Here is a 22,651-nt window from a genome sequence, read left to right as displayed (position 1 = left end):
CGCTTCGCTTCTCTTTACTTGCACTCGTTTGCGCTCTTCGTTCTTTCGAGATCAACGAGACTGCCGACGCCCGACGGTACTGCATACCCACACGTTGCGATGTGACGGGTAAAAATCCCTGCGACGGTGGCTCAGCAAGCAGTAAAAATTGTTTCCGAGCTTACATGGCTTTAATTACTGAAGAAAAATCAGTCGCTACAGTACTGTTGCATATGTCACAACTGTCACGGATCTGAAAAGAAGAATGTTCTCTGCAGTGCCGAACGCCGAATTGCCTATGGGGATGATGAGATGACTGGTGTCCCAAACAAATACTACTATCAAATGACCCAACCATGAGTGTGTTTAGTTCACGTTAAAATTAAAAATTTGGTTGAAATTAAAACGATGTCATGGAAAAGTTGAAAGTTTATGTGTGTAAAAAAGTTTTGATGTGATGAAAAAGTTGAAAGTTTGAAGAAAAAGTTTGGAACTAAACAAGGCTCATATACTACTACTACTGGTCTCTCCTCATTCCAATCTTGAAATTTTCGGGACGATCGAGCGGATCGCGGCTCCACCGCAATCTGGTATCGTGTCATTTCAAGCTGTTTGTGGTCCTCGTCCATCCAGCTTTTTATGCATATACAGCTCTGGAGTTGTATGACAAATCAAGCCACTGTTTCATAAATTCCGACCTTCTCCGGCGTGCTCGCCGGCACCGGCTTCTCTGCATGCATGTACCAGTACCCTTCCTACCACCAAATTAAGCCTTGTCAGTTGTCACACAAGAATTGATAGTTTCAATTGATTAATCTGTAAGAAGAAGAAGCCAATAAACAAATTATGGCTTCTGCTATCAGCTGAGATCCAACGACTTATAATTTCAACTGCCTGATGCAGCAACACTACTGCTTATAACAAGTATATATAATCGCAGCACGCAGGCAGAAGGAATCAAGGGAACCAACATAAATATCTCATTCAACAGAGCACATGTAGACGGCAACATATCCTATGCACACAGGCCCTCACGTGTACACACGTGCACACCAACTAAAAAATGTCACCAAAAAATCTAGAAAAAATCATACACATACTTTCAATTGTATTACACCTAGGGTTAAAATCTTAACGTCAAATTCATTATATTTTAGCCGTAACAAAAAAAACAAAAAATCTGACAGTTTTAAGGTTACAATTTTGTCAGAATTTTATCTTTTTTGTTATTCTCTATGTAGAATGAATTTGAAGATGCGACTTTGCACGTAGATGTAATACTATTGAAAGTATATGTATGAATTTTCCTAGAATTTTTTGTGATAATTTTTAGTTGGTGTACACGGTGTGTATATGTGAGGGCCTGTGTGCATAGGATACGCTCCCCATGTAGACATACAGTACATATCCAGCACACACGCCATATATGCACACAAAGATGAAAGCTGAGAAAAGCAGCGGATCCGTGAAATGACGCGCCCCTACATACTGCGTCATGGCACCACACCAAGACAGTGCCACATGATCAGCACACAGTCCATCTGCCAAAAAAAAAAAAACGTTGGACTCTGCATCACAGATTAAAAACCAGGAGTAGTACTCCACCAGCTACCCGCCACCCAAGCCAGCGATGAGCGATGGATACAGGGGTTGTTGACCCCAGCGAAAGAAACAACTGTTCAATATTGCAAGCGGATCTTGTTGCACCAGTAGGCCCCGTGCCATGCCACCTGCAGCAATGACATGATCAGCCGGAAAAATAGCAGTTCGCTTAACAGTGCATTGTTTAATTTGTAGCGCAGTTACACCGTATTTTAGATGCTTGTAACCTGTAGCCAGGGCCCAGTGGTGGTAGTAGATCTAAGGCACGTGGTGCATCGGTGAGCCGAACACCTGAAAAGATTGTTGCAGGGCTGAGGAAAATAATAGAAAATCATGGGGACGCAGTGTTTGGTTGTTCTAAAGAAGATAAAAGGAAGGAGAGGCTTATCTTTCCACTGAAGATTCCATATGCCCAGGACTCTGGAGGCCATCACTGCATCACACGCTGACATGAACCATTCGTTAGTCCCTGATGCCCATGCACATTATGTTATACTACATGCAGTAAGACGGGTTGACTTTCTGAGTACGCGATCATATCAAATTACGGGGAGAGGAGAATGTCGACAGCATGAAGGCCTCTGATACTCTTGCAATAATTAACTTATGGGCTGCACGATGATGATGAGAAGCAGAAAAGGCTGCTTCTTCTTTTTTTTTACTTAGATCCTGTTTAGATCCCACCCTAAAATTTTTCATCATGTCACATCAAACGTTTAAATACCTGTATAAAGTATTAAATATAGACTAAAAATATAACTAATTGCATAGATTACGACTAATTTGCGAGTCGAATATTTTAAGTATAGTTGCTCCATGATTTGACAATGTGGTGCTACAGTAAATATTTGCTAATGACGGATTAATTAGGCTTAATAAATTTGTCTCGCGGTTAACTGACGGATTATGTAATTAGTGTTTTTATTAGTGCCCGAACATTTCATGCGACACCCTACATAATATCTATGTGGCACGTTAAAACTTTACACCACTAGCCCCCCATATAAACACCCCCTTAGCCGAGAATTTACCAGCCGGGAATACCCGATGGATCGAGCGGAGGCCTTCGTGCCACGTACGCCCCTCACTTGCATTTGCCACACCGTCCGAGATCGACAGATCGATCGATATGATGCACGTAGGCCGTACGTGCGTGCCGCTCCGTGCGTGTCCTGAACGATTACGGCCGGCATGCGCTCCCTTGCCATGTCGATCGATTGCCCCCGCCCCCCTCACCACCCCACCCCCCCCCCCCCCCCCCCCCCCCCCCCCCCCCCCGCGCGAACCGCGCAATCCGCGAACGCCGGCCGACCGCCACAACACCAAGCGGCAAACACCACACGCGCAGACCACACAGTCTCGACTGGTTCCAGGTTCCATCTCTCTACAGGATGATACACAGATCCGTTTCCGTGCGGCGGACACACATATGCATCCACAGTTCCGCACGGGGCCTCTCACTCCCTCCTGCAGCGGGCGTACCTGTGGTTGGTGCCTCATCTCTCTCTCTCTCCATCTGCACCTGCACGCGTGTACAAAATTGTACCTCGATCGCTCTGGGAGTCTGGGGACATGGTGGCACATGCAATCACGAGTGAAGGAGCCGAAACTTAACGCATAGTAGTATGTGTAGCTTAGCTAGCAGGACGGGAGCTGATCGATCTGGGGAGGAGTACATGGACGTCGGTGAGAAGAGAACCTGACTATGCGTCACAGCCTCAGAGGGGATCTGTATGTATTATGTATCTATCGTTGTCGCATTTACACGCCAATCAATTGGAGATCGAGGTGTTTGTCGATGACTTCTATATCCTGGTCGAACTCCAGCTGCAATGCATATATGCATTGCTCATGTACCTGCAGATTTTAGAAAAAACTGTTTGCTTCCTCGATCTTGCTAGTGGCCGGTGCGACTGCGCGACAGTGTGATCATCAACTGTGTTAGTTGTCATTTGTTTTGTCCAACTGCAGTCGGGGAAAAAATCGCAATTATTGGATCGATGCGCCGATGAAACGTGGCATGCTTGCAGCCTAATTTTAACGTAGTAGGAAGTTTTGCACGAGTTTAACACGAACTTTCCAAGTCTTTCTCATGTCCAGCGCACAGCTAGCTATCAACCAATGCAAACAGGAGCGGGCGGGCGCATTTGCTGCTGCACTTCTCTCGCGGTGTTTTGTTCGATCTAATCATGCATCTAATAATGTTGCCCCGTTGACATCTATTTAGCTTGAAAAAAGTCAGATTCATGGGGTTGGGAACTTGGGATAAACGTAAGGGAGTAGAGGACACTCCGATTGGCTGTCTGTTCTCAGGCTATGCATCCTCAGTCTAAAAAAAATCAACTTAACAATTCCACATGACCACATCGACTGCTACTTTCTCGTCTTTTCGATCATCCCATCCATCGATCCATACTTTCATGTCACAGTATGTGATATACTGACATGCCCTGAAAGCTACACTGCAACAACCTTCTAGTAGATCGGCAAATAATGGTTCATGTTTGTTTGGATTCGATCGTTTTAATTTGTCCGTAACGCTCAGTTCTTTTTTTTTTCCTCGTACGTAATTAAATTGCTAGTTAATCCTATTTTACAGGAGCACTTTGCCGCACACACGCGCGGTAAATTCCGGACCGGTGGATCGTGAACGCGACCGATTGGTACGGAGGAAATAGTAACAAATCGATGTAGAGACAATGACTATCCACGCAAATTGCTCACATGCACCGGTCCGTTGATCTAGTTCAGTTCGGCCTGGACCATCGCAAGCTCGCAACCTGCTGGTATCGAATGTACTGCCGGCCAACCTGCCATATATACTATCTTATTAAGAGGAGCCTTCAAATGCTCGCAGTGCTAGCTCGATCCTACGTACGGTACGTCAAAAAGCATTGAAAATTTCTTCCCGTACATTTGTCTACGTGGTTATTGAGCGGATTGTTATTCGTTTCAGTAAACCGGTAAATAATCTGAGAAGAATGAAGAAGAATCAGCAGCTCGCGTGCACGCTCCTACGTCGTCTTCACTGTGGTGGATGGACGACGTCCTGGTAGTTTCCGTCGGATGCACGAAGCATCTACTACTCCTCTCTCCACCTCTCCTTTTTTCTGTAACTTTTGATACAGCTGCGTCTTTTTTGTTGTTAGCTGTTTCTGCACAGTGACGATCCTCCAAACGGTCAGTGGAATTTCACTTTCAGTTATTTGGAATTAGATCCTCCAAATTATTTCTCCTTGCCCTTCAGAATTAACTAAACGTCAGCACTATAGTGCCCGCATATTATTGGTTAATTTCACTGGACCTAGAATAGTGAATATCAATTCCATTTTTCATTTTGTCTCATCGCCAGGCTTCAATGTTTAGTCATGAGGGTGTGTTTTTCGTTGGGTAAAACTAGAAGCCAGGAGAGTTTGAGCAGGTCTTGAAGAGGAGGACTTGTGATCAAGCCCATTCTTCAGAGGCCTTTTTGGGCCCAGTGAGTAAAATGTTTCCAAATGAATGCCCGCCCAACACTTCTACCTACGTAGTATAGTCCAGCATTTTGCAATTTTGGGCCTGTTCACTTTGATGCCAAAAAAAAACCTTATTGGCAAGTTATCAAAATTTATGCTAAAATTTTGGCAGCATTTCTTATATAGTTATAAAAATTTGACAGCAAACTAAATGTAGCCACTTTTTTAGCAACTTTACCAAAATTTGGTAAGGTTGAAAATAGCATCAAAGTGAACATGCCCTTTTTTTTTTGAGTTGAAATACGAGCCCAGCAGCACGAGGTGATAAAGTTTGCAAATTTCACAGGATTTGATGAATTTCGATTGAAATTCGACACAAACCATATGGCACCTTCAAAATATCAAAGATGAAATTCGAACGATATTGTGAGCCTCTGCTTCAGTTTTCTACTTCTACTTACTCCGTATCTTCCAATTGCAACTCTGCAATACATATGGCGTCTTAATTATGGTTTGGACCTTCAACTAATAAATGAAGGCATCGCTACACCACTTCTGATGTTGAGGGCTCGGCCATTAGTATTTGTTGCTTCCGGGCTCTGTTGGACAGTAGTACTAGCCGGCTAGCTACTTTTTTGGCGAATTAGAACACAAATGTCAGCTCGTTGGATTTTGCTTCAGGTGAATGAATGTGGCATCGAGTGATTATCAAAGACGATCGCCCGAATCCTGCAAAGGCGTTTTGCGCCGTTGTGACGTACGATGTATTTTGTAGCTTGGTATGAACGCTGAAAATAAACACTGCATCTGAAAGATATTTATCATCTAATGTTGTTCTTTTGTGCGTCTGTTTTCACCTAAATAATAGTAGTATATAAATGTGTTGCTCCGTTGGTGTGTGTCGATCTGTGGTTAGGTTAGCTATCAATCCTATCATATAACATTGTACTGTACAAAAATTGTAAAGCATGCCGACTTTTTTTTGTCCGTTCCTGAAGATTAGTTGATATATATATTTCTTGACCAAGCCACACAACCTAGGTCGGTTTAACTATATATATTTCAAAAAGACTACTACTAAGCTAGGATTGTGCACGCATTCAAAGTATAAATTATCCATTAAAGAATTACCTCGGTCTAAGTATAATTGTAGAGACTAAATATCACACTTCAGAAGTAAGGTACTTACTAGTTAAGTATAGCTAGTACTACAATATTTGACACTATTTCTTTGTCATGAACATGTTGCTAGGTTTATTTTTCTATTTCCGCTTGGTTTAGAACTAATGTACTCTATACGTTTTAAATCACTTGTCATTTTTGTTTTGTCCCAAATCAAACATGTATCATCAATTTCTATTAAAAATATAATTTAATAACATGTGAATTATATATATTATAAAAATAATTATCAAAGATGAATCTTAAAAACGAAATATTATGATGTTAAACTGTATAAACTTCGAGAATTGATGATAAATCTATAAATATTTTATTTAGATTAACCTGGCCTTGATTTACCAGTAATATGACGTTGGGTCTTGTGAATCCTTTAACACAACGGCCAGGTTAATCTAACAAACATGGAGTGATTCCATGTAGAAATTAATTAATTTGCCACTAGTTCTGAGAAATAAGGGAGCTACTACTCTTGCAAGACAAGTTTTATCAGTGGAGTTAAACTACATGAGATAGACACATAAAGTAGTAGTACCAGCTAATTGACTTGATCGTTATCGCACTCTGTTGCAAGCTAAAGTTGGAGCTAGCGATCATGCATGAATGCCATGTCATATTCGGATCGCTAACTAAATATCTAGCTAACCTAGAACGCACAACTGAAATATAATACTCCCTACTAGTGATTAACTGCAGAGTGCTTTACAAAATCAAGATCTTTTTTGTGCTACTGGTTTAATGCATCCAGGAGGAAGAAGTCAAAGAGATGCGTGCAAATTAAAGCATGGTGACGCCAACTCTGCCACCCCCCGCACTAAGGGTTGACCTGTCACGGCATTATTAGCAACACAGGCGAATGAAAGGCAATTGCTTCCGGAAAGCACTTGCTAATTTAGAGCATTAAACAAAATCACCCGTGCTAATCCGTTTCGGAACGCGCCTTTGATCAACTCGGTCACATGAGCCGCTCCTATACACAGCCACAGCTCTCCCCCTGTTTGATGCGCACCCCGTGCTCAGCTGCCGTGCAGGCCACGTCAGCCGTGCGTGGCGTCTTGATAAGGTCGTTAAGTACTTGTGTGCCTTAGCTTGGTGAGGAATTGATTAATGGATCGAGCGATTGTAATTATCATATTTAGGGTGTAATCATTGTGCTGTATTTTATCTGCATCGCGGACCTTATCACAACTTCGCAGGTACAGCCATATGTATGATTGTGTATTGCGTAATCTGGATAGTTAAATTGAGGTCTGAGGTAATATGACGGCCGCTAAACTGACGTGCGGTGCAGCTGGTAACAATTTCGCTAGCTACTTCAAGCAGTATGATAATAGTCCCGATTGGAAGCACAACCACCGGTGTGGTGATGGGCCATTTTTTGTTTGATGAAAAAAATGTGCCCTATCAAATTATTGTTATTTGAATAGTTTTGACTAGTGTATGGTTTGCTATCAAAACATGCTAATAACACACATAAATTGTAGAAAAAAATTGGCACTAGTAAAATTTTCATACGATGTGGTATTGTCAACATTTTGACATTGTAGTAAACCAAACAAGTCCGATACTCAACAAAAATTCAAATCATAAATCCATGTGCCTTTAACTATGGTTGTGTGCCTTTTTAGTTGATGCAGAAGCTAAGAGTATATTGAATTTAATACTAATTAAAGTTTGGAAAAAATGAAACTAATAAAAGAGTTCATGGTATTTTCAATGACATTATATTTATTTCGAAAGAAAAGCAAAGAGTCCATGATAATTTGTGTAGCATGTTTTGTTTAATAGAAATACTCTTAAAGTTCATTATACACAACCATGATATAATCCACCAAATTAAAGGTCATAACACACAATCATGATATAATCCACCTAATTAAAAGGTAAACATTTTCATGTTAAAGTTGGATTTTTATCAGTGTGTCCAATATTTAATAATTCCTCCGTCCCATAAAAATTAAAATTCTACCTAATTTAAGACATTAGGAGAATAAATAAATGACCACAATAACCTTATTTAAAGAACCTAATACACACACATTCCATGTATAAATTGATTAAAATAAATTTTGAGACAATTAACCCACATAATTAGTAGTACATATGTACTCTAGCGTTAAATAGATTTGACTAAAAATGGTAGGTAGATGGATTTGGAAAACATTTTACTAAGGAAAACTACAAGACAGGTTATAACAAAAAATATTTTACACAAAATACTGGGGGGAATGGTACAATATTTCACCATCAAACTTCTGGAAGACTAAAATTGATTACGTAAACAGTGCCACCTGGAAGAAGCACTTCGCAGATATTTGTATGGGGCTAACGAGGACACATGGAATTGTTTAGCAACTCTTTCGGTAAGGTGGTGTTTGGATCCAGGAACTTAACTTTAGTCTACACTAATTTAGAGTATTAAATATATACTACTTACTAAACTAATTACATAAATGAAAGCTAATTTACGAGACAATTTTTTAAGCCTAATTAATCTATAATTAGAGAATATTTACTGTAGCATCACATAAGCTAATCATGGATTAATTATGCTCAATAGATTCGTCTCGTGAATTAGTCCAAGATTATAGATGTATTTTATTAATAGTCTACGTTTAATATTTATAATTAGTATCTAAACATACTTAGAAGTTTTAATCTCATCTAAATAGGGTGGCATGGAAGGTTCTCGATTCTGGATAGCTCGCGCACTTGTCCAAGTAGTCGTCGCGTAGAGTAGTAGTACTAGTACTAGCTAGTTTGTGCGCCTTTTCCATGCATGTGCAAGTGCCAAGTAGCAGTCGCTAAATTCCCCTGACTTTTGAAAAAATTAACACACGCGCGCTGGGCCACGTTTGGAAGTTCGAGTCCCAGAATCATTAGCGCGTAGCGTAGGTGCGTCTCGCGGGCACGTGTCGGACCGTGCACGCGCCGGCCGGCCGGCCGCCGTGCGTGTTGGCTCGTGCCCATCGTGTGTGGCCACCCGCGCTCCGCGGCGTCGCCGTCGGCCACCGTGCAAAAAGTCTCCCCGCCATTTAACCCCCCCCCCCCCCCCCCTCCCCCTCCGTGACGGCGCGCGCGGCCCGTCCGGGGCAAGGCAAGTCAGCCTGCACGCTTGGCAGTGGCCGTTGGCGAGTCGCGGCCTCGCGGGAAGAGAGGGGGGTTTTGGTTGGTTGGTGGGTGGGGCCAGGGCGGTGGTCGCCGCCGGCCGGCGGTGGAGATGGGGCCCTGGGCACCCTTGGCTTGTCGCCGTGGACTTTGGGTTGCTCTCGTATAATACGTGTATACGTGGTGGAGGGGGAGAAGAGAGGATGGGAGTAATCTGAATATCTGATAATGCGGGGGGTGCAGTTTTTGGAGTCGTGCGTGCCGAAAGCGAGGAGAGGAGGGCCTGGGGGAGGGGGCCCCGATCGGCAGCCGAAGCCACAGTCGCACGACAGTTTCTGGGTTTGTCACGGACTCTCGGTGCGTCGTGCTGCGCGCATAAATGCCAAAAAGGTCACCGCGACTAGCGCCCCTCCCTGCTTGTGTCGTATTTTCGGGAAACATGTCAATTGATCAGCTGATATTACCGAAAGTTCGGAAAAAGAAATTTTGCCGAAAATTGATAGCGTAATACTCCACCCTCTTTAGTTTGAAATTTAAAAGGACTTTAGTTAAAGTCAAACTGCTTTAAGTTTATAGAAAAAATAGGAATATTTGAATATTTTTTGACACAAGATAAATTTATTATAAAAATATATTTAATTATTGATTTAATAAAACTAATTTGGTAATGTAAGAGTAAAATCCATCACCGGTCCCTAAACTTGTACCGTTGTGTCATCTCGGTCCCTAAACTCGCAAATCGATTGTTCAGGTCCTCAAACTTGTTCAACTGTGTCATCCCGGTCCCTAAACTTGCAGATCACTCGTTTAGTTCCTCCAACTTGTTCAGTTAAGTCGCTCTGGTCTCTAAACTTGAATTTGAATATCATCTGGATCAAATAGGACGGTCTAAAGACTTTATATTCAAAAATAATTCATAACTTTTTCATGTGAATTCTAATGAAGACAAACTTTATATCAAACTTATAGCCCTCGATGCGATCTACAACTTTGTAGTTGAATTGTTTTTATTCTAAGTCATTTTTTTGTCCCAAAATATAATTTTAAAATTAAAATTTCAAAATCTATAAACATGCAACAATATTTTGGGACCCTAAACAGTTTTAATTCAAAAACTTTACAACTACAAAGTTGTAGGTCGCGTCGAGGGCTACAATTTTGATATAAAGTTTGTCTTCATTAAAGTTCACATGAAAAAGTTATAAATTATTTTTTGATATAAAGTCTTTAGACCATTCTGTTTAGGGACCGGGGTGACGCAGGAGGACCTAAACGAGTGATCTGCAAGTTTAGGGACCGGGATGACACAATCAAATAAGTTTGAGGACCTGAACCGTCGATTTGCGAGTTTAGGGACCGGGATGACACAACGGTACAAGTTTAGAGACCGGTGATGAACTTTACTCGTAATGTAAATATTATTATATTTTTTTTATAAATTTAGTTAAATTTGAAGCAATTTGACTTTAACCAATGTCAAAACATCTTGTAGCCTAAAACGAGGGAGTACTAGTTTACCTCAAACAAGAGCAGAGAGAGTATGTACACAATAAGCTTTTTTTCCCCCATTTTCTGCATCTGCTGCAGCAGAGTTCTTTAACCGGCGTCTCAACCATATGAAGACAATCCTTTTGTATTCGCGGTGTGGTTGGGAAAGAAAACCACTGCGTGTGAATTTTATGATTATATTTTTCGGCTTCAAAAAAATGTTGCAAATGGAGATTTCGCGAACGAGCCTGCAACGGCAAAAGGTTGCACGATTCGTCGGGAAGCTTGGTTCTGTCCTCGAGTATCTGGCTGCATGCACATGGCTGTTACTATCTCATAATACTGATTATTCGGAAACTGCCAAATGGGAAGGTTCTGCTCATCGTACGTTGCTTATGTAACTCAACAGTTATGAGTCATTTATCGAGCACTCATTGTTGTCAGTTTGATGGGTAGGAAAGAAAAATCAGTGCATTATGCATTCAGAATAAAATGATAACTGAATAAAATAAGAGGGATATACCATGCCGAGCAGCACACTTGAGATGATGACAAAAATAGGGAAAATAGGGTTTAATTGATTGCTTGAGGGTACGAAACAAACATAAGGCCTGATCCAGCAGGGGAAAGAAAAGGCAGAAGCACTTCAGAACTGGATGACTATATAATACTCCTCCATTGGTAAGATTGATATGCTTCCGGTACAGATAGAGATCACCATTCACCCATAAACATGTCACTAAAAGAAATGGTCAGCGCAATAGTTTTATATGCTTACTCCGTACGAGTTGTTGCATTGATTGTTCCGGCAGGAATGCGCGCCGTGACCTCATCTCTTGCTAATCCTTCATGGTGCACGGAGAAGAGGGAATTTTTTTATTTGCCAAACTAAACAATATTTGTGCAGATCATAGTTATCCTTGATGCATTGTGTTAATCTACTAGCTTCTGTGGCTACTATTGTTATCAGCAAAAGACCAAATTATGTAATCAGTTCTGTCTTCTGTGGCTAGAGCTCCATCTTCCACTAAACAATTAAGACGATAAGCTCAGTTAATTAGTTTGTTCACCCCCTTTCGGCATGCAGCTCTTTCACAACCCTAATCATGCACACTGTGGCCAATAACACGTTGATATGTGTTTCGCAAAGTAGGAGTATATGCTCATCTTGCTTGCATTGGTTGCACAAATCGTCCAAAACCGTCAAATTATTTCGAGTTAAGATCGGATCGTTGAAAGTTGAAACGCTCGCTGATATTGTCTCTTTGCTGGAGTTAGAAGAGGAGCAACGCGATTTTTTTGAAGCGGAGAGAAACTTGAGACTAGAAGAATACTGGATTGCAAGGAAAGCAACAGATGGATCAGTCTAAGGCTTCTTTCTCGATCAGTACCGTCCATGTCTAGCCGTGACAGCGGCCGAAAGCTACGTGGTGCCCCCAGCTTACGCCTCGAGATCGGTGCGGCGCCCCATCCGCCGCGGCACGAATCGTGACGTCCGCCGTGTCGCGAGGCGAGAGGGGCAGACGGGTCAATGCGCGTGGGTCCCGGGCACCGACCACGATCCGTTCCCGCCACACAAACGACGCATGCTTTTTTTCTCCTCCTCCCCTGTGGAACCCTCCACGGGATCGAAAAAAAAATCCCACCTCGCCTTTCGATTGCGCGATCACCCACCTTTATAAGCCCGTTTCGCCCCGAGGCGCTCGTCCCCGAATCAGAACCACGCGCCCCATTGGCTCGGCGCCTCCACCGCGCACACGCGCACACCGGTCGCCCGCCCAAAGCCTTTCCCGCCCCGCCGTCTCGCTCGTTTTACCGCAGCATTTTGTTGTTGCTGTAGCGGGCGGCCGGGTTTACTGCACTCGGTGGAATCGCGACCGGTGGTGTGTGAGGAAGAGAGCGCGCGGCGTTGTTGGGTGTGTTCGTGAATCGGGCGGGATGGACGCGGTGGACAGAGGCGGAGGCGGAGGCGGAGGCGGTGGAGGAGCGCGCGGGCACGGGCGGAGATGGAAGGGGAAGGGAGTGAGCGCGGCGATCTCCTCCTCCGCGGCTGAGACGCAGCAGCCGGTGCCAGTTTTAGAAGACGCGCCGGCGGCCGCAGCATTGCTCCGTCCCCAGAAGAAGATCCGCAGCCCCGATCGTCGCCTCCAGCGCTCCATCTCCTCGCTGTCGTCGGCCCCTGCTTCCCCCGACTCGTCCTCTGTCTCCAACCCCATGTCTCCCCCGGCGATGTCCTTGCCGAATCAGCCGCCATCGTCGCGACATATATTTCCGTTCGCGTACGATCCGTCTCCGGGCGCGGCGGCACCAAGGCTCCTCCCGCTGCTGCAGTACTCCAGCTTGTACCCGCAGCCTCTGCTGCCGCAGCAGCAATCACCCTTGCAGAATCAGCAAATGATATCGTTCGGCAGTAGCCAGCAGCAGCAGCAGCAGCCGCAGTTTGGGGCGGCGTCTCCTCTGTTCCCGCCGCAGTTCTTGCCGCCGGAGGAGCAGCAGCGCCTGCTGCTGCGCTACTGGAGCGAGGCGCTGAACCTGAGCCCCCGAGGCGTGCGCGGCGGCGCCCTGCCGCCGTCGCTGTACCAGCACCTGCTGCGCGCGCCTGGGCCGCCCAAGCTGTACCGCGGCGTGCGGCAGCGCCACTGGGGGAAGTGGGTGGCGGAGATCCGCCTGCCGCGGAACCGCACCAGGCTGTGGCTCGGCACGTTCGACACCGCCGAGGACGCAGCCATGGCGTACGACCGCGAGGCCTTCAAGCTCCGCGGCGAGAACGCGCGGCTCAACTTCCCCGACCTCTTCCTTGGCAAAGGCCGCACCGGCGGGAGCGGACGCACCAGCGCCAGCGCCGCGGCCTCCTGCTCCTCCTCCTCCTCTTCGGCTCCGCCTACACCGGACGAGAGCCACACGCAGCAAGCTCAGCCGCAGCCGCAGCAGCCTACAGAAGAGTCATCCAACACTGAACCGAAGCCTCTGCTCTTCGTAGCAGAGCAGGACGGCATTCCAGAACCCGAGCTGAATCCTCAGCTCCAGACAGCTGAACAACATGGCAGCGACGGCAACACGGCCATGTTCCAGCCGTCGGTGACGTCCGGCGGCGTTTGGGGTCCGGCCGACGAGGCGTGGTTCAGCGCTTGGGGGCCAGGAAGCTCCGTCTGGGACTACGACATGGACAGCGCCCACGGCCTCCTCCTCCAGTCTCGCTTGGCCGGTGAGCAGACCGGCATGGACTACGCCTACACCGCGCCGGAAGTCCTCGTGGCACCGGTGCCGGCGGCAGGGACAGCCATGGCCACTGCCGCTTCCTCCTCTCTTCCTCCTCGTCCTCCCCCTCCTTGCCACAGTCCAAACTTCGCATGGAAGGACTAAACAGCATCACACGCCACTCTTACACGCAGGAACACCTAGGTTGTGAGATGCACACAGGTTGCAAATTTTTGAGACAGCTTGTGGCATCGCACAGTATGACCAGCGATCACATCGCAGGAATATCTCAACTCCTCGAGGGCATTCCCATTCCCGACCTTCCTCTCTGACCAATCTCCTCCTGAAAACCACAAGGAAAAACCCGGCTGCATTTTTTAGGCTGGGATAAGGATGGCCAAATATTACAAGCGTCATCCTTATCGATCTTTCCATGATTATTCAAAGATGGATTCTTTTAGACATTTGACTAGCTAGTGATCGTATCAGTGTCTGTCACCTGCAGGATTTGTAGTTGAATGTAGCAGGTAAGGGTTTAAGGATTCCTGAAAGAGGCTTGGAAAGAGGAGACGGGTTTTATGCTCTCCTCTGTTCTTACTTGATGCTTGTGTTTTCTTCATTTCTTGCACGTACTATCATGTATTTATTCATGTGTGTCTTCTTGATTTGGAAGAGATGTGCCATCGGCAAGGTACTTATTTGTACTGTAGTCTCTATGGTCAATAATAATGAATTGATAGTTGCATGTCTTCCTAAAGTCTTGTTTTTCGTCTTCAAGTCATCGTTATGAGTTCATGACCACAAATATGGACAGACATGTTCACATTAATGGCGCGAGTGTCTGATCGGTGGAATTATTATGTGGATTCGAAATTTCGAACTGTTTGAGAAGAAATTGGGCCAGAAACTCGTAATAGCCCAATGGCCCAGATGGGCCGATCTACTAATAGCTGGGCCAGGAAAGCATTTACAATTGCAGTAGCAACCTTTGCAGGCATCCCCTTCGCCTTCGCCGGTCGCCGCCGTCAAAGCCAAGAGGCGTGCAATGTCGCGGCCGCCGTCGCCGATGCTCTCCGTCCCGGAGAAGAAGACGGCCGCCACCGAGCTCTTCCGGGACCGCCACTTCTTCAACTCGGCCTTCTTCACCGACCTCCGGGAGGCACGCGCTTCCCTCTCCGCTCCGAGCTCCCAGGCGACGACCCAGGACGCCGCCTCCCGCCGCGCGTTCCTACTCCGGTACCACCGCCTCCTCGCCTCCGCGCGCGACGACCCCTGCGACTTCGACGACGACCTCGCCTTCACCTGGCACGACGCCTTCAGGCCCCACCTCAGGCGCACCGCGGCGTCCCTCCGCTTCGAGAAGGCCGCCGTCGTGTTCAACGTCGGCGCCGCCTCGTCGAGGATCGCGGCGGCCGTCGACCGGGCGGCGGAGGGCGGGGTCAAGGCTGCGTGCGGGGAGTTCCAGCGCGCCGCGGGGGCGTTCAGAGCGGCGGGGGAGATGATGGAGGGGGAGGAGGAGGACACGGTGGATATGGGCCCCGAGGCCTCCGCGATGCTGGAGCGGCTCATGCTCGCGCAGGCGCAGGAGTGCTGCTTCGAGCGCGCTCTCGCCGCGGGGACGTCGTCAGCGGCTTGCTCCAAGGTCGCCAAGCAGGTGAGATTGGATTTGCTCGCTCATCTTCCCTAGTGGCACTGCATTGATCAGAAAAAAATTCCCCTCCCTTGCCTGTTGGCTGTTAGGGTTCTGACTGGGTGAAGCAAATTATGCAAAGAAAATATTGTAACAAAAAATCCTTTTAGATAGACATACTATGATCTATGAGGGGTGCTGTGAGGATGCATTTTCTAGATTTGCTTTTTAGAATACATCCAAACCGGATGTACGCAGCCAATTTATATTTGCTATGTGGCACGCAATTGAGACTGTGAGACATTAGCTCATAACCTATAAATTTGTGCCAACTGCCAATTGCAGTATCGAAAATAGCCCCCTTTGCATTCCCCTTAGAACTATGGCATGATTTGCAGTTAGTTCGTGAAATATTAGCTTTAGCTATAAGTTTATAAAGCCTCCTTTGTGGGAGGCTGGGTTGGCGCTATATTAGCTTATTGTAATACTGTTTGTGCTGAATTACAGTGACAGAAACTTGCAGTAAACTATGCACTATGTAGCACCCCTAACTTGCACAATGTTCATTTTTTACTATCACATCCATTCCAAGAATTCTGTTTTGTGCTAGGAATTCAGTAAGCTGAGCTGGCTGAGCATTCTTTGTAATCTACCTTACTGAATACTGATACAGTACAATTCTAGCTTTAGATCATTATGTGAACTATGAGTTAAGTTTGAAGAACAGATCAGTTAATGAATAGACAACAGGAGGGAAATATCTGAAGTAAGTTCACGAGCAGCTTTCCACAGGCACTAGCATCAGGACAACTGTTAGTAACATGTCATCACCTTGCATGTCTCGGTCCATCATTTGTCTTACCATCCTCCATCATACATATGAAATCTAATAAATTAACTTTTTAACTGGGTCAAAAGAACTAATTGAATCAGAACATCTAATACTAGCTGCAGATTGGTGGATGTATTCATTTCCTTCTATGGACCATGAAGTAGTTTCTGAATGAGAATGAAGATCATGTTAGACTTAAGCCTCAAACATCATTCTGTCTGTGCTTCCTGGTTGGCGTAGATAACCTATGATGCTCAAATCCTGATTGTTAAAATACAGATTTACTTCCAGAACCAGTGAACACTTGTTGCAAGGTGGATGTTTTGTTGTATATTATGCCTAAACTGATATCACACCAGCATTTTGTGACCAAAAAATTACTGTGGCATAATTCTTACACTAAGAAAATTATGAATTTTGAACTCGTTCCAACTGCTTTAAAAGTTTGACCAATCATTTCAAAAAGAAATACAGAACTTAGGCTGCGTTCGTTTGGAGAACATGGGGAGATTGGTTGTTTCGTTTTCCACGCGCACGCTTCCCAAACTACTAAACGGTGCGTTTTTTGCAAAAAATTTATATATGAAAGTTGCTTTAAAAAATCATATTAATACATTTTTGAAGTTTAAAATAGTTAATACTCAATTAATCATGCGCTAATGGCTCACCTCGTTTTGCGTATCTTCCCAATCTTCTCAATCTCCTCTCCCTCAAACACAGCCTTAGGAAAGCCAAAGTTTACAGATGTGCTATTTACTGTTTCCATCAGGTTATTGGAGCAGCGAAGTTAGCACCCTAACTTGCGTTATCTATAGACTGCACAGTATTCATTTTTTGTATGTTTCATGTCCAAAAGCATCTACATCAGAAAATACCTAACGTTGTGCGTTTTTCTCTAAGCAGGCTGCCTTGTATTATGAAGAAGCTTATGCTTCACTGGTTATCCCTCCACTACAAAACCACTTTGAGAGATCTTGGGTAGCACACATCCTGTTAAAGGCTGCTCTATTCAATGCAGAAGCTAGCTATCGCTATGCTATTGAACTGCATGAGAAAACAGAAATCGGTGAAGAGATAGCTCGATTACAGTTTGGAATTAATGCAATTGTCGATGCAAAGAAAGCTGTCCGTGGAGCCCCAGGATCCCTTTATGATGCTGCCTCCAGACTCGAACAAGATATGAACCAGAACTTGGAGAGAGCACTGAATGAGAACAACCGCATCTATCTTCTGCGAGTCCCAGCAGCCAAACTACTAGCTCCTCTGCCAGCAGCTTCACTTGTCCGGTCTGCTTCCCTGAGTGAGATCTTAGATGTGAAGACAGAAACCGGTAATCAATCATCGTAAGGAAACCCTTAACGTTGCAAAAGGAAGGAATCACATGTGTCAGTGCCACTGCATTTGCATGTTAAAGATCGTCTGCTGCAGTGAATTGCAGGGTCGATTAAGATTTGTTTGTTTACTTGCTGGGGGTGTAAATAGCCACAGGAACCTGCACTGGCGATTACATGGGTTGTTACTATGATTTACCATACCATCTTTGTGGGCTCGTTATTGTAGACAACATGGATGGTTCATCTACATGCCACTTAACATTTTGCAAGAATATTATGAGGTAGTGCCGCATTTTGTTAGCCATTTTGGCAACTATGGGTCTCCCTCTTCAAGTGTTTGTCTGAAGAAGGCAATGTACTGAACGATCGTGCTGGTGAATGCACCGACGCCATCTCTACAACTGTCAACTGGGATCTGTGCTAATACTCGGGCATATCGGCCGGGAACAGAAGGCTTTCAGAGCGTTCTTTATCCACAGAAGGTACCGGCTTGGCGGCTCCTCCACGGCGGGGGAACGCAACGCAAGCAAGCGTCGTCTCCAGCGACAGTCGCAAGCGCGGCGACTCGAACCGAGGAAACCAACGAGAAGCCGAGCTGTCCGGTCCCTCTCGTGCTCGCTAGTCGCTACTACTCGCTAGGTGCTCCTTTTGGTTTGGCACGGGCGCACGGCCAACCACAGCCAAGTGTGTGCTCCCGGCCTTATCCATTAACTCAGGTGAGCATTTGCATTATTATTGCCAAATTCTGCTACGTTCGTTCCATCTCACCTCCTGTCGTGGCAATGGAATCTGTCTTTAGTTCAGTGTAAAGTTTAAATTTCAGTGTAAAGTTTAAATTTTAATTGAAATTAGAGATGATGTGACTGAAAAGTTATGTGTGTATGACAGGTTAATGTGATGGAAAATAACTGAAGGTTGGATCCAAACTTTGGATCTAAACATAGCCGAAGCATCTTCAAAGTGCACCCTTGGCGTATATGACATGACTTGGTCCTGTAAGACTCACATTCTTAAAAAAATCACAAGAATTTGGGCCATGTTTAGTTTTAGGGTAAAAAGTTTTAACGTGTCACATCGGATATACGGATCTACATTTAAAGTATTAAGCATACACTAATAACAAAACAAATTACAGATTCCGCCTGTAAACTGCAATACGAATTTATCAAGCATAATTAATCCGTTATTATCAAATGTTTAGTGTAGCACCACATTATCAGATCATAGAACAATTAGCCTTAAAAGATTCGTCTTGCAATTTTACACGTAATCTGTATAATTAATTTTTTTATATTTAATACTCCATGCATGTATTCAAACATTCAATATTACATAGTGAAAAGTTTTTCATGGGAACAAAACATGGCCTTAGTGATAAAACGAGGAAACCAGAGTTGCAGGAAGATTTCTGGAGACAAGGTGAGAGAGACAGGGTTCTTGGTCCTCTTGGATTTTATCCCTGAAAATCCTTGAAATTCTCGACATTTCCAGGGCCCAAAACCAGCAAATCCAAGGCATCGGAGAATTTTTTACGCAACTCGGAGAATCGCACACCTCCCCCCCCCCCCCCCCCCCCCCGCGCGCGCCTCCACCTTTCGTTCCCCACGCCTATCCTCTTTACTCGGTTCTCCCGCGCCCACCACCTGTTCGACACCGAACTCAACCGTCTCTCCACACCGCGCGCGCGCCGCAGCTTAGCCTCTCGCAATGGCGACGACCACCGCAGCCTTGGCGCCGCCGTCCACCTCGACGTCCTCCGTCCTCCTCCCCTCAGCCGCCGCCGCCGCCGCCGCCCGATGCCTCGGGCCGCTGCCCCGCCGCGCGCGCCTCCGGACCGCGCGCCACGTCGCCCTCACCCCCCGCGACTTGTCCGCGGAGGACGTGGCCGCGGAGGAGGCCGCCGTCGCGCCCAAGATCGGGAAGCGCGTGCGAGTCACGGCGCCCGTGCGCGTGTACCACGTCATGAAGGCGCCCGACCTGGACATCAAGGGAATGGAGGGCGTCGTCAAGCAGTACGTGGCCGTCTGGAAGGGGAAGCGCATCACGGCCAATTTCCCCTTCAAGGTGGAGTTCCATCTCAGCGTGGAGGGCCAGGACAAGGCGGTCAGGTTCTTCGTCCACCTCCGCGAGGACGAGTTCGAGTTCATCGACGAATGAGATCGATCAGTAACCGTGACCAAGTAAGCCTAGCGCCTTTTGTTATACAATAATGACCGCAGCGGTGGCATGTGTATATTGTTTCGGTTGTGTGGTGAGAGAGATGAGAGAGACTGAAGAGAGTAGGGAACATGGCAAGGAAGTTGTTTGCTTACTGTCATGCTCTTCCTCCTCCAGTTCGACATCTAATTTTTCAGATGTGGGAAATGTTTGGATGATGATGATGATCGATAGCTATAAATAGTGATCATTCTGTTGTCTTGCTGGCTATGTTTTTTTTTCTTTTGCTGATTCTCTTATTATTATAGTTCTAGTGCGGCAACTAGGAAAATGCACTATTGTGCTATTGAATGCAAGCAAGAGTGCAAGACTGATGTTTGTTGTGTGGGAATCAGCTAGGCAAGTAGAGCTATACATTACTAGGAACATTTGAATCATCATGCCCAATCCATGAAACCGTCAAATTATCTGATCACGGAGCATACATCCTAACGAAGTAAGTTCTCTTAAAACACTCCTTGTAGGCTTACAGAAGAACAAACTATGAAGAAGGTGTTTGGATGATGTGGACAAAGATTTCAATCCAAATTCCTCCTATCCAAAGTGGCATTAAGACTGAGAATTCACTATCTATCTTTTGCTTTCAATGAAAAGCTGGGTCCGAGGACCTTTATTCTAAAAAGAATCATTCTCCAGGTTATCCTGAAGAAAATTTGTTAATTTTACAAGATTTGAAAGATAACCTAAACATATGAACAGAACTAGAGATTGCATTAAATGTTTTAGTTTGTGACATTCTCTATGTCCTCAGTTGGGTAGTATGACATGGTATCAGATAGCACAAAGTGGCATAACATGCAGCTACATGTAAACTAGTCCGAGTACTCTTCAGTATATAGTGTGCAAGATGTACTATTTTGTTTTATGTAGTTGTTTTTTTGATCCAGAATGCGATATATCTGGGACTTCTTGGGGCCGTTAGTTGCATATAGATGTCTCAGAACAACCTGCCCGTTAGACTCTAATGCATTGTATTATGAAAGTAGAAACTTCCACTTTGATCCAAGCCTTTGCATATTGTTTCCGGAGAATTTTAATCCAACCATTTGGAACCATCTATCACCTACCCACAAATTATAAGCCATCAAACAGCCAACTGGGTCAATTCATAACTGTAAAAGAGACATATTTTGACCAAATTTAGTCATAACCATAAATTCAATGCTATGCATACTTATGTTAATTGAAGGTTTTGGGAAGATGTCAGCTTATCTAAAACAAAAATTCTTTTATTTGCTTAACCTTTTGGGAACTACCCAAAATGTGATCTTTGAATTAGAAGAGAACACTACTTATGAAAATTTCATGACGCCATGTTTGAAACTTGCTCATGGGATTTTCATCGATTTCTAGGAAATCACCAATGTGTTCAAAAGATTGAATTTATTTGGACTGAATCAACAAGGAGAAAATGAATGCAAAATGAAGTTGATGCATTGGATACAAGGTAGCCTAATAAATAAGGAATTAATCAGAAAAATCTTATTCTTTTTATGAATATATAATTCTGTTTCTTATGCGATTATGTTTGAAGGCATAATGCAGACTGCGCCAAGTAGCAACTAAACATCAAATAAGACTTACATTAAGGCTTTAAAGAACGATGTTGTAAGGATCATATTGCAATTTGATTGTGTGTGCGAGTTTCTCCAGTAAATTTGTTTACTGCAGTTAATTTCAATTTTTTGCTCCATCTTCTGCAAAAGTGGAAATGGCTTCATGAAAGTGCATCTTTGCATGGCACAATGTCGAGTTGACAACTTAAAGTGATGCTTCTGCCCTATGGCTAGATAGACTATAGAAAGGGTTCAAGGATTCAATGTGGACGGCATTTCCTTTTACTCTCTGCAGCATTTTGTTGTAAAATTTCTTCTGTTTATGCACGATGACTAATGCTCTGTTCGGTTAAAGCTCAAATTAGACAGAATCAGCAAGTTGTGACTCGTAAGTTTAACATCTGCAAGCATTATACTACACTTCCTTTTTAGAACCCTGAGGTGCCACACTGTCTCAGTTATGTGTTTAACATCTGAAAACATTGTACTTCACTTTTCTCTTTTAGAGCCCTGAGGTGTCACAGTCTCAATCGTGAATTTACATCCGCAAACATTGTTTATAGTAGTAGTGATCCTGAGGTGTTATTGTCTGGTGAACTCTGAGGACTTGTGTTTGTTGACGTACTTTAGATGTTTAGCACTGCTATTACCGAATGCACCGAAATAAAATCAATTGGTATTCGCTAACATTCTGCTCTATTGATTTGTGCTGTGAGTGATGCATTTTCTGTATTCTACATTTCTGGTATCCATTTCAGGTTTCCTTCAGCTATAAATCAAAGTCTCTGTTTTACCGTACTCCACTATCGTTCTTGTGCCTTTCATGAGGTTTGCTCCCATAAACCGAAGTCTCTGATGTAAATTTGGCATGAATTTCGATGAAACCACTCAAAGCTATGGACAGTGACTCCAGTGAGCCATGATTCTGCTTTCTTTGGTTTGTCTGATGAGAAAAGCACGCATCTTTTTTTCTTTTTCGCATTCTTTTACGTCTTCCCCCTTTTACTCCTCTTTACATGTTCAGCCTTTGTGGAGCTATACGTCTGTTCGCTGACATTCTACCTGCCATTTAA

The 22,651-nt window shown here is 44.7% G+C and overlaps 3 protein-coding genes across 4 annotated transcripts; all 3 read left to right on the top strand.

Annotated features, from left to right (window-relative positions):
* The first annotated feature begins 12,530 nt into the window (after positions 1–12,530).
* Positions 12,531–14,758, top strand: LOC127762321 (ethylene-responsive transcription factor ERF054-like). The gene has a single exon (XM_052286797.1). It carries the CDS (start codon positions 12,750–12,752, stop codon positions 14,172–14,174), a length of 1,425 nt encoding a protein of 474 aa, XP_052142757.1. The 5' UTR covers positions 12,531–12,749; the 3' UTR covers positions 14,175–14,758.
* Positions 14,759–14,904: 146 nt separating this feature from the next.
* Positions 14,905–19,009, top strand: LOC127762322 (vacuolar-sorting protein BRO1-like). 2 transcript variants are annotated; one of them, XR_008015503.1, is made up of 3 exons: positions 14,905–15,663; positions 17,375–18,521; positions 18,694–19,009. XR_008015503.1 is itself a non-coding variant. In XM_052286798.1 (2 exons), exons 1-2 carry the CDS (start codon positions 15,055–15,057, stop codon positions 17,816–17,818), a joined length of 1,053 nt encoding a protein of 350 aa, XP_052142758.1. In that variant the 5' UTR covers positions 14,905–15,054; the 3' UTR covers positions 17,819–18,534. The 2 variants fall into 2 exon arrangements, 1 of the variants encoding a protein (XP_052142758.1); XM_052286798.1 differs by lacking the exon at positions 18,694–19,009 and having other exon boundaries at positions 17,375–18,534.
* A 373-nt stretch (positions 19,010–19,382) lies between these two features.
* Positions 19,383–20,232, top strand: LOC127762323 (ferredoxin-thioredoxin reductase, variable chain-like). Its single transcript, XM_052286799.1, has one exon. It carries the CDS (start codon positions 19,513–19,515, stop codon positions 19,960–19,962), a length of 450 nt encoding a protein of 149 aa, XP_052142759.1. The 5' UTR covers positions 19,383–19,512; the 3' UTR covers positions 19,963–20,232.
* Positions 20,233–22,651: the final 2,419 nt, after the last annotated feature.

The sequence above is a fragment of the Oryza glaberrima genome, chromosome 2 (assembly GCF_000147395.1).
Source record: "Oryza glaberrima chromosome 2, OglaRS2, whole genome shotgun sequence".
In the NCBI taxonomy this organism is placed as follows: domain Eukaryota; kingdom Viridiplantae; phylum Streptophyta; class Magnoliopsida; order Poales; family Poaceae; genus Oryza; species Oryza glaberrima.
This window is presented reverse-complemented; position numbering and strand designations above follow the sequence as displayed.